Consider the following 14,792-nt stretch of genomic DNA (forward strand, 5'->3'; position numbering starts at 1 on the left):
GATGATATTTTAGGATTCCTCAAAAGATAGGAAACCTTTAATTATTAGGTAAAATCCATCCCATGGGAAAGAAATGTATGAAGTAACTATAATGAAGAGGTATGTGTCAGAGTCACTTGTCACATTCTAAACTCTACAGGAGACTATGTATAAGTAATCGGAAGAACTGTATGATATTTTTGTGGCAGATGCTTTTTCTTAGGGGATATTGTTGAGTTTGATTAGCTTAATGAGGAATTCTGATACTTTGAGCTTGAATACCAACGTCCATCAAACCGGGAAAATTCACACGAGAACGGTCAGTTATCTTTATTTAACTGATAAATATGGAAAAGAATTCTCAACAATAGGAGCAGTTCACTTCAACACATTATTACAGATTATTCAGTAGACTCACTATAAAATTATTCGAAATAAAGATAACTACCCATGAGACTTAAACAGGTCTTTTACACTTCTAGGTTTCGTAAGTTTAAATAAAGCTGAATTCGGTCGTTCTTATTTGAAAGTGCATTGCAGGTCAACCTTGCCGATCTATGTAAATTGTAAGGTCAGGCAACTTCGTGGAAATGAGCATCCTACAGAAGATAGCCGAAATAGAAGCAGAGGTAACTTTGTCGTAAAGCTGTTTGTGTACTTATCTTTTGGGCGTTTTCTAAGTTATATTGATTTCATTTTGACGTGTCATGTTTTGCATCTTATAGTCAATCAATGTTTTATCACCTTTTACCTAAGAGTTTTATTGCTGCTAAAAGTTGGGTCTGGCTTCGATATTACCTAGTGAATTATATTTCGTTAGGTAGCAGCGATTCGCATTATATTGCTACCATGTATCGTTTCTCTGTTTGTTCATTTCAAGATAAATCTTGCTTTAAAACTTAAGAGTTACTCAAGAGATCTGTACTTAGAGATGTGTTTTTCCGCATACTTAATAACTTATGTAAGCTCGCGTCAATAGAGAGCTTTTAATCGCAAGGGAATTTAGGGCCCATACCAGTTGAAATAAATAAATACGTTCTTGGCATATCTCGTATACTTAAACTAATCTTACAAAATAGTTTTGTTAAGTGCAATAATTCATTGTGACATCGCGTAAAACATGATGCAACATAAACACTATAGATCACTGTAACCTTCAGAGTAACTCATTTTTTTCACGTCGGCTCTTCCACTCAGCACCGTTCTTTTCCAAACGTTTTTGGGCTTAGTTCCTCAGTATTAGTATATAGTTTACAACTCTACTCACTGTTTTGACGAATAATCATTTACTTCTACTTGTATCACAATTTTATATACGTATGACCTCCTGAATTTTCAGGCGAAGCTATAATTCATGGATAAACCAGTTACGGCTGTGATGAAAGTTTGTTAATATCGACACCAAATTTATTTATCAATGTGGGTAAATGGTATTTCGCCATTATAGAAGGTGTCAGTTTGTGATGTGAACCCTGACCCTCGTTCCTAACCATAACATCTAACTGTAGATCCTAATTTTAATTCCTTACGCCAATCCAGAACCTCTAATCAACCATAGTAAGTTGGTTGACATTCTCAAGGCCACTTTAGTATCGCTTCGTGGCCGTGCACAAATCATACTTTCACTTATTCTCATTTATGACCATATTATTCTTAAACTATGTAAACTGAAACACCAACTCGTGCATTGATTTTGACAACAAAATCGAATCGATCAAATTACTTCAGCATAAATCACGCTTCTTACTTGCAAACTATCTATCCCTTATATGTAGTCTGATGTGTGAAGTAGTTGAGCGTGTCGACTGCTTCACTTATCTTGGAAGTCTCATCAGCCCTTGCGGTCTGGTGTGTGACAAATTCTCAGTGCGGATACAGAAGATTTCATACACATAGTTCCCTTTATCATTTTTAAAAGAGCAAGAACAAAGATTCTAGCAGAATAACATGAATTCATTTTATTTCGTAGGTTGTTAGCAGCTGACGAGAACCTACGAAATAAAACGAATTCATGTTATTCTGCTAGAATCTTTGTTCTTGCTTCTTTCAAAAGGATACAGAAGACCCGACTAGCGTTTGCCAACTTGCGTCATTTATGGCGTAGGCGAGATATCCGTCTATCAACCAAAGGACGAGTTTACTGTGCAGCAGTTCGTTCCGTCCTGCTTTATAATAGTGGAACATGGCCGGTAAGAGTAGAGGATATTCGTAGGTTACTAGCATTCAATCAGAGGTGTCTTCGAAGCATTGCTCTTATGTCCTGGAACTACCGAGTAAGTAATGCAGTTGTTAGGAAACGAGTACTAGGTAAGGATGGCAAATCAATTGGTGAAGTAGTGAAACTTCATCAGTTAAGATGGCTGGGACACATGTTACGTATGCCCAACCACTGACTCTCCGATGTGGGATGTTTTATGGTGTAGGAGTAGGTCGGAAGAAAGCTAGTGGCGGCCAGACCAAAACATGGCACAAATCCATGAAGTAACTGACAAGTGGACTGAGCCATGTTGGTAGAGGTGCAGACTACCTGGTTGAGATCTGCGAGATGATAGCAACCGATGGTTAGAGACCCTGAATGACATGGCTCAAAATCGTTTGTAATGGCTCAAGTGCATCCACTCTTTGTGTCCTCGCAAATTCTAATCTTCTGAATTCTTCATGTCCCGTTTTTTCCTCTTTCCATATTTATTTCACTGGATTATACTCCTTGAGTAACATCTTCAAACCCTAATGTTTCCGATTACTGCTTATACTTTTACTACCTCTACCACTACGGGATTTGAATCAACAACTGTATCTCTGTGCTAATGTATGGCAACTCGAACTGATGTACGTACGTGCGAAGTTCTACGTTGTTACTGACTGACTGAGTCTGGTGTGTATGGCTAAAATATAGCTATTCATATTTTAAATACTGTTGACATCTGACTTTCAACATCTCGTTGTCAAGTAAATCTGATTACACAATGAAGTTTGAGAAAATGTATGAGGTTAAACCGGAGTGATAACCATTCAATCCAGATGGATCTAGTAATCAAGTGAGAAATACTGTTCGCGAATGTAATCTTCGGTATGTCATAAAAATGTTTGTATATCACTAAACTTTCGAAATTTCATAAAAATGCCTTAAGTTCTAGCGTTTTGGTTTTATTTGTCAAAAGTAATGATACTTTCACTTTAACAGGCCCAGGTAATTGTGGTGAATTATCAGCTACATTATAATAGATTAAAATGCCGATATATTTTACTCATCATAGTACCACCTGTTATCATACAGTAATTTTCTCGTTTCAAGGTTTTTTATGAGAATAAGATGTGACAAAATATGATCCAAATACAGGCTTGCATACTTGAAATATCAAATTGATCAAGCAGAGTTGGTTGCCTATCCGTAACCTAGTGGATAAAAGTTGAGTACTTAATCTTTTAATCCAACAGTCCTCGATAACTAAATTATCTTATTAGTCTACCTCCAAACTGCCACTTTTTCAAACGTCTATGTAGTTTTCTCTATTAACTGTACTGCATGAATAAAGATTCTTTAGTGAACTCAAATATTATGGATTCATTTTCACAGCCTGTTTTCTTATGCTCAATTTCCGTTCATAGATGGCTAGGACACAGAAAAACAAAAATACCATGGGTCATTTAGGATTATTAAAGGCTCGGTTGGCTAAACTTAGACGAGAACTTATTGAACCCAAAGGTGGTACTGGCGGAGGTGGAGAAGGTTTTGATGTTGCTAAAACGGGAGATGCACGTATCGGCTTTGTGGGTTTCCCATCAGTCGGAAAGTCAACACTTCTGTGCAATTTGGCCGGTGTCTATTCTGAAGTGGCTGCCTATGAGTTCACAACCCTTACCACTGTGCCAGGCGTTATTAGGTACAAAGGAGCTAAAATTCAACTACTTGATCTACCCGGTATTATAGAAGGTGCCAAAGATGGAAAGGGTAGAGGAAAACAGGTGATAGCTGGTAAGTCATGTTTGCAAGAGACGTCAGTAAATTTTTACGGATAGTTGCCCGAACGTGCACTCTCATTCTCATGGTGCTAGATGTCCTTAAGCCTTTACAACACAAAAAACTTCTAGAAAACGAATTAGAGGGATTTGGTATCAGATTAAACAAAAGTCCTCCTAACATTACATTACGCCGTAAAGAAAAAGGAGGCCTGAATATTCAAAGTTTAGTAAGTTTTCCTCATTCTATTTTGCTAAAAATGACGTTTGCAGGTCCCTCAATCTGAATTAGATAAAGAAGTAATAAAAACTATTTTAAGTGAATATAAAATACACAATGCAGATGTCTCACTTAGATGCGATGCAACTGCTGAAGATCTAATTGATGTGATCGAAGGAAGTCGTGTTTATATTCCGTGTATATATGTTCTCAACAAAATTGATCAGATTACCATTGAGGTATGAAACGAGTCATGTAATTGTTCGGATTTTGTTAGGAGTTAGATATCATTTGTCGTGTTCCTCATTGTGTGCCCATTTCAGCTCATCACAAATGGAATTTTGATGATCTACTTGAGCTAATATGGGAGTATTTAAACTTGATAAGAATTTACACAAAACCCAAAGGGCAGTTGCCTGATTACAACGCTCCGGTTATTTTGAGATCTGCTTCGCATACTGTTGAGGACTTTTGCAATAAATTGCACAAGACTTTAATCAAGGAATTCAAGTAGTAAGTCCAGTTAACAGTTGAAAGATTTAATAATTTTTGTGTAAATGCTCTGGTCACTTCTGGAAAGTTTTATATCAGAACAGTCGTTAAATACGGTTTATCAGACGATGAAGTGAAATAGTTCTGTACATTCTCTTTAGTCCTAATACTTTTTAATTTTATAAAATAAATGCTATAAACCCTTAGTATTCAACGTAAGAATGTTTAAATAGCATGACACCTTTGACAACGACGAACTATAGAGTAAGCTAGAGCTTAAAGAGAAGTTAATGAGAAGTATAAATCTCATAGAAAAAGTTAGGTAAGATAGACAAATTAGTTTAGAATAAACTTACGTGCCTTGCAGACTAATAGTTCATAATCACTTTTGTCATTATTGATTTTTATGGTTGGTGATAGAACTTAGATATTCTGCGAGTTCATAGACTTCAGAGCATTTTGCCCATTTGACCGCTTCCAAAATTTCTGGTCCATAGATCCAGTCCACAAAGACCTGGTGCAGTGCCATAAGATTCATTTGCGTGGTAACTAGTATCCAAATCAAGTTCGCATACTATTTCTACTTCGACCATTCTTTACTACTGACTGTACGATGGCCTATCTTTTACAGGTTTCAGAGCCAGATTTATGCTTATAGTTATCTTTAATTAACCATATGTTAAGGAGTCATTAATTACAATGCACCACTTATTTCTACCTAGTTTAAATATGTGATAATGTTTTCGGCTGTTTGAACATTAATCTCCTCCCATTTTTGGTTTACTGATGAGTAGGCAGTGCGAAATTTAGGATTTTATCCCATATTTATTTACACAAAATTTCATTTTTCATATTTACCTTGGCTTGCTAGTGTTTTGTACTGATAAAGCGCTCTTTCGTGACATATAAATAGTGCTCAGTATAACATTATTTTTATGTAGTATCCACACCTAACTTGGATTTTTTGAACAAACGAAGCGTTCAGTAGCTGTTTTTCCAAATTATGTATTATTATCAAACTCTTCGACATATTTTTACCATTCATTAGTAAATTTGTAACAAATAGGAAGTTACATTTGAAATTTCCAATAAATCTCTATCAAGAAGGAACCATTAAGAACAGACCAATTTTACCGTCACTTCATATCCTTTGAATTTATCAAAAATCTGTGGTTTTATCAAAATACATAAAATTCCGTATGCTATTTCTGTATGGGTTATTGAAATATGATGTCGTGTTTGATAACTTAAAATAGTTTGATCTCCGAATACCTGACTCCAGGGCTCAGTAGTTTGGGATCTAGTCATTTTGAACAGTTTCAAATTTTATTTGTCAATAAGGGACAATAAACACGTTAAGTAAATATTGTGTCCTTCAGGTTTTCTCCAAAGTACCCATCATTTATAGTAGTCTGTGTTGTCATGTCGCTTATCTCAGCGATTGGGTCGCTCCATTTAACTTGTAAGATTCCATGTCCATTATATTTCAAGACTTTTTTGCTCGATATAAACCTGAATAATGCACCTCTATCTTTTAATTGCAAGCTACTTAATCTTAGCAGTCAGACAGAATTATATAAACTTAGCCTACTTCATTCATCTTTATTAAAAAGCTCTAAATAATTTTTAGTCAACATCTTATATCAAATTTATGCCATATATATATATTTTCCGTATAACTATATATACGAATGTACAGCTTAAGTAAATGATTTCATCGAAAAGAAAATTTTCTTCACCGAATTCTCTTTTTCTTATTCAAAATTTCTACGAGTTGATCCTTTTTGGATGAAATAGAATCATCATAACCTTTCAGCTTGCTCCAACAACTTACCATTGTAAATTTATTTTACTGTTAATTATAAATACATGTTATTGAATATTGTGAACTTGATACATTCATACAATTGTACATAGTTCCCAACCTGTACTGTATTCTACCTAAGAATTATGGAAACAGTTGGCAATATTATCACATGCGGAAATATTTCTATCATATCTTACTTCAGGAACATGCAAGTAGTTGACGAGTTGCATTCTTATAATTTATGGACTTTCACTATCTGTTCGCGCCAGTTATTTGATTTTTTGATTTAATCCAGATTTTAACAATCTGCTTAGAAAGAGTTTTTTAGCTGCCTAAAACCGTTAGTTTATTTTTCTAAAAAGAGAGTTAATTTTAATCGGAACTCAACATTTCACTGAATACCATAATTCTTTTCATTTCAATCTCGATACTGAAGTATCTCGGAAGAAATATTTATGTTTTCTAGTTAGTTGTTAAACAATTTTTTATTAAGAATCCAAGTTAGTATAATAATTATATCCTCTAGAAATATCATTTTTGAGTTTAAAATGAAGTTGCCATTCATATTCTGGAATAATCCCATCAGGACATTATTGTTCTATCTGAATAATTTAGTTTAGTCTGGCTAGCTTAAATGTAACATTTCTTTTGGCCAAATAATAAAAATAATTATGTTTTCAAATACTAAATGTTTCATAATTTTGAGTATTTTACGTATTTTTTTAGTGCCTTTGTTTGGGGTTCTTCAGTAAAACATCAACCACAGCGTGTAGGTAAAGATCATATACTTCACGATGAAGATGTAGTACAAATTGTTAAGAAGTAAGTATCCACAGATTACCTAGAATATCACCATACAATATATAAATGAATAGTATTCGTTTTAAGAAATTATCACCAAGTTCTACGGTTATAATTTCAAAATAATAATCAAAACGAATAACCGAATTCGGCGCAAGTTTATCTTTTTGGAATCCAGGATATAAATGTAGGGTTGTTAGTAAAATAAGTTTGTTAGCTAACATTTACCAATAGTGATGCAATTAATGTTTAACGTATACTTGAACTGGAGCTGTGCTACAGTGGCTTTCGGGGTTCCAACGCTTAACAGATGAGTTTGTAAGCAAATATCAGTCTGTACTTATGTGAAAATCAAAAGTTCAGTAATGCAACTAATATATTTTTTTAGACTAAAAGTTAAAAAAACTACACTATAAATGTATTTAAAGTCATAAACTTGAGTGTTAAAATCAACATACAGATACAATTTTTTTACTTAAAGGACTCAACGAGGTTTTACCCTTTAGGTTTCTATATTTCCCCGATATTAGTAAAACTTTGTATACACATTACCGCTGGTTTACTATAGTTTTGTTTCAACCTTTTACCGCCCAGCAAGCCGTTCATCCTAAAAATCATCATCACAAAATCTACACCCATATAGTCAGTCAGTCAGCTACAACGTAGGACCAGGCACATATATGCGTCGGTCCAGGTTGCCATACCTCATTAGCACAACAAGATGAACACCGAATTCATAAAAGTAGTTAATTGAATAGTGGTAATATATATATAAATGATTGCATTTAAGGACATAGTACGGGAAAGAATTAGTTCGTAGAAAAGAAGATATGAAACGATTTTAATCTCATAGTTTAAGGAAAGACAAAGAGTGTATACACCAACGCCATTGTGATCGATTCTGAGCCATGTCACCCAGAGTCTCCAACCATTGTTTACGATAATTGCGCGAACTCCAACCAAGTAGTCTGCATCTATCAACGTGGCAAACATCAGAAGTTAGTTATCATACGTTGACCATATATTTACTTGTAATTTCTCAGTGTCATAAAAAACAGGTTCTGTATATATACAACACTTGTTTCCCTTTTTGTTTCAGAGTTTGATCGATTCGCCGTTCACTGTGTCACTTTTACCTCTCTTCTGTATTTATTTCGTCTGCCAAAATTTTGATGGACAAATATATTTCAGCGATATGATTTCGACAATTGCTTCGTGTTATTATTATTGTATTTACAGATTTTCAATAGTTTTTCAATAAAAGTATTTGTGGAGTAGACTTTCATGTGTTTATTTTTGGTAGCGATATTGTTTAATCGATAACGATGTTATGTATGTATGGTGGTGGTACAGAGTTTGGTTGGTTGTTTTGTTGGTAAATATACCAAGACTTCAACATAGGCATGCTTTTTTAAGAATAACGTTTCCCGGTAATGTTTCTGGTTATATCTTACTTCATTTACCAAACACTGGTACTTAAGTTTGGAGACGTTATATTGTGGAATCAGATAACACATTAACCAAAACTCGAATATGTAGGTCATTCTTATGTTGACTTTAATGGTCCAAAGGTATTTTAGTTGCCACGGAATCTCATATTCTAAGTCCTGATTCCTAATAGAATCGCACTTGTTTGCTCCTGAGGACTCACAAAATTTTTTTATGGTCAGATTAAAATCAGTACATAGTGAGAACCGTAATCAGTATATTACTTATTTTTTTCTGGTTGCTCTTCAGTTAATGTAGTGGGTTGGTACTGAAATCACCTTCGAATTTATCTGTCTATCTTCTAAACACCAATTTCCAGTTATATTTATTGACTATTCTTATATCTGATTATATCAAGGTTAAAGTGATAATTAGATAATTGTTTAGAAATATAGTTTTTCTCAAATAAATAGTGAACATGGGAATTTCGAAATACTTATGCGACAGTTCACTTATCAATTTTAGTACTAGGTATTTGTTTGATTATTCATACAATCAAAATAATTTTACAGCAACCAAGCTGTTTAGTTTTATTATACTGTATGACATTACAAAATCTTTTTATCGTCTTGATGTCTTCGTAGAAAATTATTTATCTCTAAGAAAGTAAATCGTGGTTATTCTATGAACCAATTGGTTTAATATTCACACTTAACTTATCTCAATCTTTAGAAAAATTCGTGTTGTCACTTTAATAAAGAGAAGTATTGCTGTCAGCTCATTGACGCGTGTATTCCAACTGAATGTATACAGGTCTCAGTCTTTGAAATAAAATCCTTTAAACGTTTCTCTTAATGAATTGTTTATATATGTATATACATATATATAATACAGGGAGTGAGTAAAAAATACAACTGTTACCTTTATATCTAGCAATTAAATATTTTAGAGAACATTTCCATCGAAATCAATTTTTGGACCTTTTAGATAGAGTACTACCCATTTACTTTTGAATGTATTAAGGTTCAGTAATTGATAATGTTCTACACTCACGTTAATATGTCAACTTCTTTTAATATCTCTTGATAATGAGAGCTGATCACGATCGTTATTTAGCTTTTCGGATAATATTCCATTGTCATCTTACCCTCATATTTCATCGCTCTACTTATAAAATATTTAGGATAATCGTTTGTTCAAAATGAGAACTTAACTTGTTCCGGTTCTGTGTTTTACTTCTAATTCTGCAGCGAGATGGATAACTCTGTTTACGCGTTGTTTAGTAACCATTGTTACCTTGTTGATTTATAAATCTTTGAAAGTATTAGCTTTATGAAATGCTAGATGTCACATTGTTGTCTTGTCGTTTTTCAACTAAACAGTCAGAGAATTTCGGTTTATGATCCTCCTTGAAAAATTCAATGCCATCTGATATAGTAATTATACTTATTAAAAGTTTGCACAGAAAGACTTTTGAAATTACTAGTTGTTATCTAAATGTTAGATGGAGCGATTTATTTCATAATTTCACTTAGTCCCAGGAAATTTAAATGAAGTCTCCAATAATCTGGGAACTGGTAACCCTCATTACTATTTCTATACATTACTGTAGATCTGATTAAAGTATAGAAAGTGAAATATAATTCCAAAATCTATAGTTTTATTAATATCTAATAGAAAGCACAAATATAAATTCATACTGATACCGAAGATTTATATGTATTATTATCTATTAGCCTCATATATACCTAACTCGACAAATAAAACACTGGAACTTGGTTTTACTTTTACCAACTTACTGTGATTAGGTTAATTTTTAGATGGTAGAGAAGATTTGTGGCACAGTAGGATGACTTTTGTCAAGTAGCCATCTCTTAACTGGGTAGTTTAGTTGTGATAGTTTCATTGTCCTTCTAGTCAACATCATCAGGAGAAGCTTCATGATTCCTTACAAGCAGAACCCAAGTGGAAATAGTGTTTATGCTTTACATATTCTCTATATATTTATTTATATGTATATACCAACTTATGTTCACATCATTTTTGTTCTTAGTAAAACGTCCGACTTATTTTTACTTATTTATTGTACTCAATCATTCATTGTACCGTACTATAGTCCCAATAATAATAATAAATGCCAATCGTTTATGCATACTGTTGATATGATCAATAAAGTGAAATGAACTACAAATTCTCTTCTTATTTCTTTTTAAGAATATTTGGAATTTTATAAAATTGAATTTTAGCAAATGTCAATGATAATGCTTTTCTGTATTGAAATTTCAAACGTTTTGACTGGAATATTATCGTGTATTTATATTTGTATGTTCTTCTTTAAATGGAAAATTAGTTACCGGACTAGGATAAGCACGTAGAAACTTTTTTTATTGTTTTTTTTCTAAAAATATGTGAAGGAACTTGTAGGCAAAATGATTATCTGTCTGAATTTCAAACACTTAGTTATTAAAACGTTTGTAACTGAAAATTAATGCACTTCGTCTTGTTCAGACTTAGATAATTCATCATATACTAATTCACGTTAATTGTGTACATTGAATTTTAATCAGTATAGATGTTAAGTTATTTATTAATTACGAAAATTAGCATTAATTTTAATACCTGGAATCTTGTTGTGTTGTTGGTAATCAATACCACTTATCTGTCGAGTTTAATGTAGAACGGTTTAGAGTATCCTTAAAATTTGCGCTTTTTTAAAGGGTTTTAAGTACTTGTTGCTTAGAGGATGTAATCTATATTATCAGCTTTGTATCATTCCTAACACATGGAATCTGTGTAGATAGTTGTCACTTTTTTGACCATTCAAATACTAATATTTGACTATAAGTGTTTTCAAAGTTTTACTACTGTATGTTGAAACCGCTGAATGAATACTGTTGAAGCTAGACGCATGGTGCTAAATGCAGGTTGTAAATCTTCACTGACTGGGGTGGTTGAGACGTGTATTACGTATGTCCAACAACCGTCTACCTTGACTCATGTTATTTGATGACCTAGGAGCGAGTTGGAAGAAAACTAGGGGCGTTCAGAATAAAACTTCGCAGCGGTCCGTGAGGTCATTGACCATAAGACTAAGTCATGTTAGTAAATTCTGACTACCTTGCTGAGGTCCACTCAATTATCATAACTAGCTATTTGAGACGAATCACACGGCTCAGAATTGATTGCAGTGATATACACCTACTCATTCTTTATCTTTCCTAAGATCCTGTGTTTTAAAATTATTTTATCCCTTTTATGCATCTTTCTCGAATCGTACTCTCTATGCCTAATTTCTTTATACTATCACTGATACTGTTGCTACTTTTATGGCTTTGACATTCATTTTGATAACATTTTCTCTTTGTGACGTGGTGTGGGAATGTTTACTGATATAGTGATGTACCAAATTTTACATTGGATTTGGCTGATTATCTTATTGATTGCTACGTTTTTATCAACACTTAATCTCTTTTTCTACTGCAAAAAATCAAGTACTACATCGGATTAGTAATTTTTCAAGAGATTGGAAGTTACTAACAACTAACGTTTCTGGTGATCACTCAATATGTATCTCAGACCATAGTGCCAAATTTCGATACCACGGTCTTTACTTCCATTGAGTTATGCTTTTGTCACTGCACTTTATCCGTTGCAACGATTCTTTAGACAATCGTTATTGGACGTCATTGTCATTTTTATAGAATTGTGGATGCGAAAGTGCCTTATATGCTAGTGGAATATAGTAGGTAGTGACATAAGCACTTAGAAATAACCTAATCTGTCCTAATTTTGTTCCAAAGATCATAATGTTTTCTTGGTTATGCGATTTCGAATAGAAAACCTGTCGACAACACTAGACAATTAAAAAATGATTCATCTTTAAATGTTATGTCCGTGGGATGGTAGTTTCGATTTTGATAATACTCATCATCAAAATATCTTGTAATCAATCCGATCAACAGTATAGTTGTTTCGCGATGTAAATGTTGATTCATCAGGTGACTACTAGTGTAGTGTGTGGTATGTATCATCCATAGAAAGTGAAATGCCTGGAGGCAGAAGGTTATGAAGATCAAAGAAAAGAGAATGAGGACAGAGAGTGATTGGTGTGGAAACGAAGAGACAATTAGGTTTGAGACGATTGATTAACATTTTGCAAATGAAGTATTTGCTGTGTAGTTCTCAGATTTTACTAAAACGTTCTGTAATTTTCTATACAAATACATTTGACTTGTGTTCTCGTTCACTACACTAGTACTGAGGAAATTATAAATCTAGGTTGCGACGCTTCTTTGAAATTGCATATCATTTACATGAAACAATTTACTATGTTATAATCATAGTGTGGTTGACCGTTATTGATATCCGTGTGTGAATATTTCAAGAGAATGGGTAAACAATATACGATCTTTGTTATGCTAGATCATCCTGGATGCCATCTAATTTGTTGTAAATATGAATTTTCAGAAATAATGAAATTCCACTAGGAGTGTACCATGTTAGAACCTCATCTTAGTAGATATCGTTTACCAGTTTATACTGTACATTTTTCGGTGATTTATAAACTCTGAAAACAATGGCTCTTCAATACTTTCTGTTGAAATCGCATTTTCTGAGCTGGTTGGATTAGTTGTAAGGCTTTCGTTGTCTTTCTACTTTCATACATATATTAGGGATTCAGATGGGACGTGTTTCTTGTTCGTTATACTTTACTTAATAAAATTGAAACAGAAGTTGTGTCTTTTAATCTGGAAAAATGCTTAATCCAATCATACTGCTCATCCATATACACTTTGAGTTGATTTAATTTTATTCGTTGCGTTATTGGGAAATTTTATTATTTAGTCAGTTAATCACTATTAATTACTTAAGTGATTTACCACAGATTTTCTTATATGAACTTTTAGCCGCTCTTATGCAAACCTCGACAGATTTTATATCTAAATCTAAAAGAGAAAAATGCTGGAAATCACGTGATGCCTTTTGGGAATGTGTTACTGATGTAATCGCGAAAAATTCAGAACCTGATGACAAGTTGATAAGAAAACAATGTACCAAACAAAGAAAACTTTACGAAGAAATGTGTCCACGAATATGGGTTAGTTCACTGTGTGGTATTTGATTTTTCGAATTCCAGAAGTAGTTAGATTACATACATTCAGCTGATCTTACGAGTCTAAGCACAGTACGTAGCTAATTAATTATAATTCATTGTTTCCTTTTTAGATACTTACAAGCTCACATATAGATGAATTATAATTCAGACAGACACACCACGGGAATCGACATAAATATATGTTTTTCAGTCTGCCACATTTTATATCATATGGACAAAAAAACCAGTAAAAGATATGGCAAAATGTTTCATTAATATTAATAACAATATTGGTTAGCTAAAATGAATATGGGAAAACTTATTGTTATCTTGTGGATTGCATCTAGGAAGTGTACACCTTCCTATACGGCTCATTCAAATGTCTGATATATTTTGGTCTAGCCATCTTCACATTTTTCCAATCTACTTTTATACCGTTACGCAGGTTATCCGTCCTGTAAGCTGTCGAGTTTTCTGATTCCTGCGGAGGATCAATTCAAAAAATGACTCGGGTTCAATGAGTTTTTACCAATACATTAATTTACAGTCATTAGATAGTCTTAATATTTACCAACCTTCATGTTTTTGCTTCTGTGTTTTGTACCAATGTGTGACTAGGATGTAATCGTGATGTTCTCAATGTTCTCTGTTACTGACTTATCACAGTGGTGTGATGGAAACACCGATGTGTTTCTCTATAGTTTGGAGACTTAAATTTCAGCCATTAGGTTATAGTTTTTTCACTTGCGTTTTTTTGAGTGTATTTGTCCGATTGTAATGTTTCATCTGCGCTACAGTCTGCTTGCCCGATTCGGTTACAAAATACTCGCTCTTGCTAGGCACTTAGCCCAACTGCTATGCATTTGAAAGGACTGAAAACAATAGAGAAGCTTTAATTGTCAGGTCCGAATAAACTGTATGCAATTCGGATAATGATTTGAAAGCAATAACCTTGGATAAGTGAGTAATTCACAGTGTTATGCCACGTTTGTATTTTTCACCCACTGGTG

At 33.4% G+C, this 14,792-nt stretch overlaps 1 protein-coding gene across 1 annotated transcript; it reads left to right on the forward strand.

Moving 5' to 3' along the window:
* The first annotated feature begins 494 nt into the window (after window positions 1-494).
* On the forward strand, window positions 495-8,534 carry DRG1 (GTP-binding protein). The gene is made up of 7 exons (XM_051218428.1): window positions 495-608; window positions 3,589-3,955; window positions 4,000-4,169; window positions 4,213-4,398; window positions 4,437-4,672; window positions 7,185-7,280; window positions 8,359-8,534. Exons 1-7 carry the CDS (start codon window positions 570-572, stop codon window positions 8,363-8,365), a joined length of 1,101 nt encoding a protein of 366 aa, XP_051073709.1. The 5' UTR covers window positions 495-569; the 3' UTR covers window positions 8,366-8,534.
* Window positions 8,535-14,792: the final 6,258 nt, after the last annotated feature.

Source organism: Schistosoma haematobium, chromosome 1 (assembly GCF_000699445.3).
Source record: "Schistosoma haematobium chromosome 1, whole genome shotgun sequence".
In the NCBI taxonomy this organism is placed as follows: Eukaryota; Metazoa; Platyhelminthes; class Trematoda; order Strigeidida; family Schistosomatidae; genus Schistosoma; species Schistosoma haematobium.

What these genes read in the sequence shown, in the direction of transcription:
- DRG1 (XM_051218428.1), top strand. Translation starts at nt 570, where the DNA reads ATGAGCATCCTACAGAAGATAGCCGAAATAGAAGCAGAG. An exon ending in TAGCCGAAATAGAAGCAGAG is followed by an intron (nt 609 to 3,588) that starts GTAACTTTGTCG and finishes TTCCGTTCATAG; the next exon opens with ATGGCTAGGACACAGAAAAA. An exon ending in TTAATCAAGGAATTCAAGTA is followed by an intron (nt 4,673 to 7,184) that starts GTAAGTCCAGTT and finishes GTATTTTTTTAG; the next exon opens with TGCCTTTGTTTGGGGTTCTT.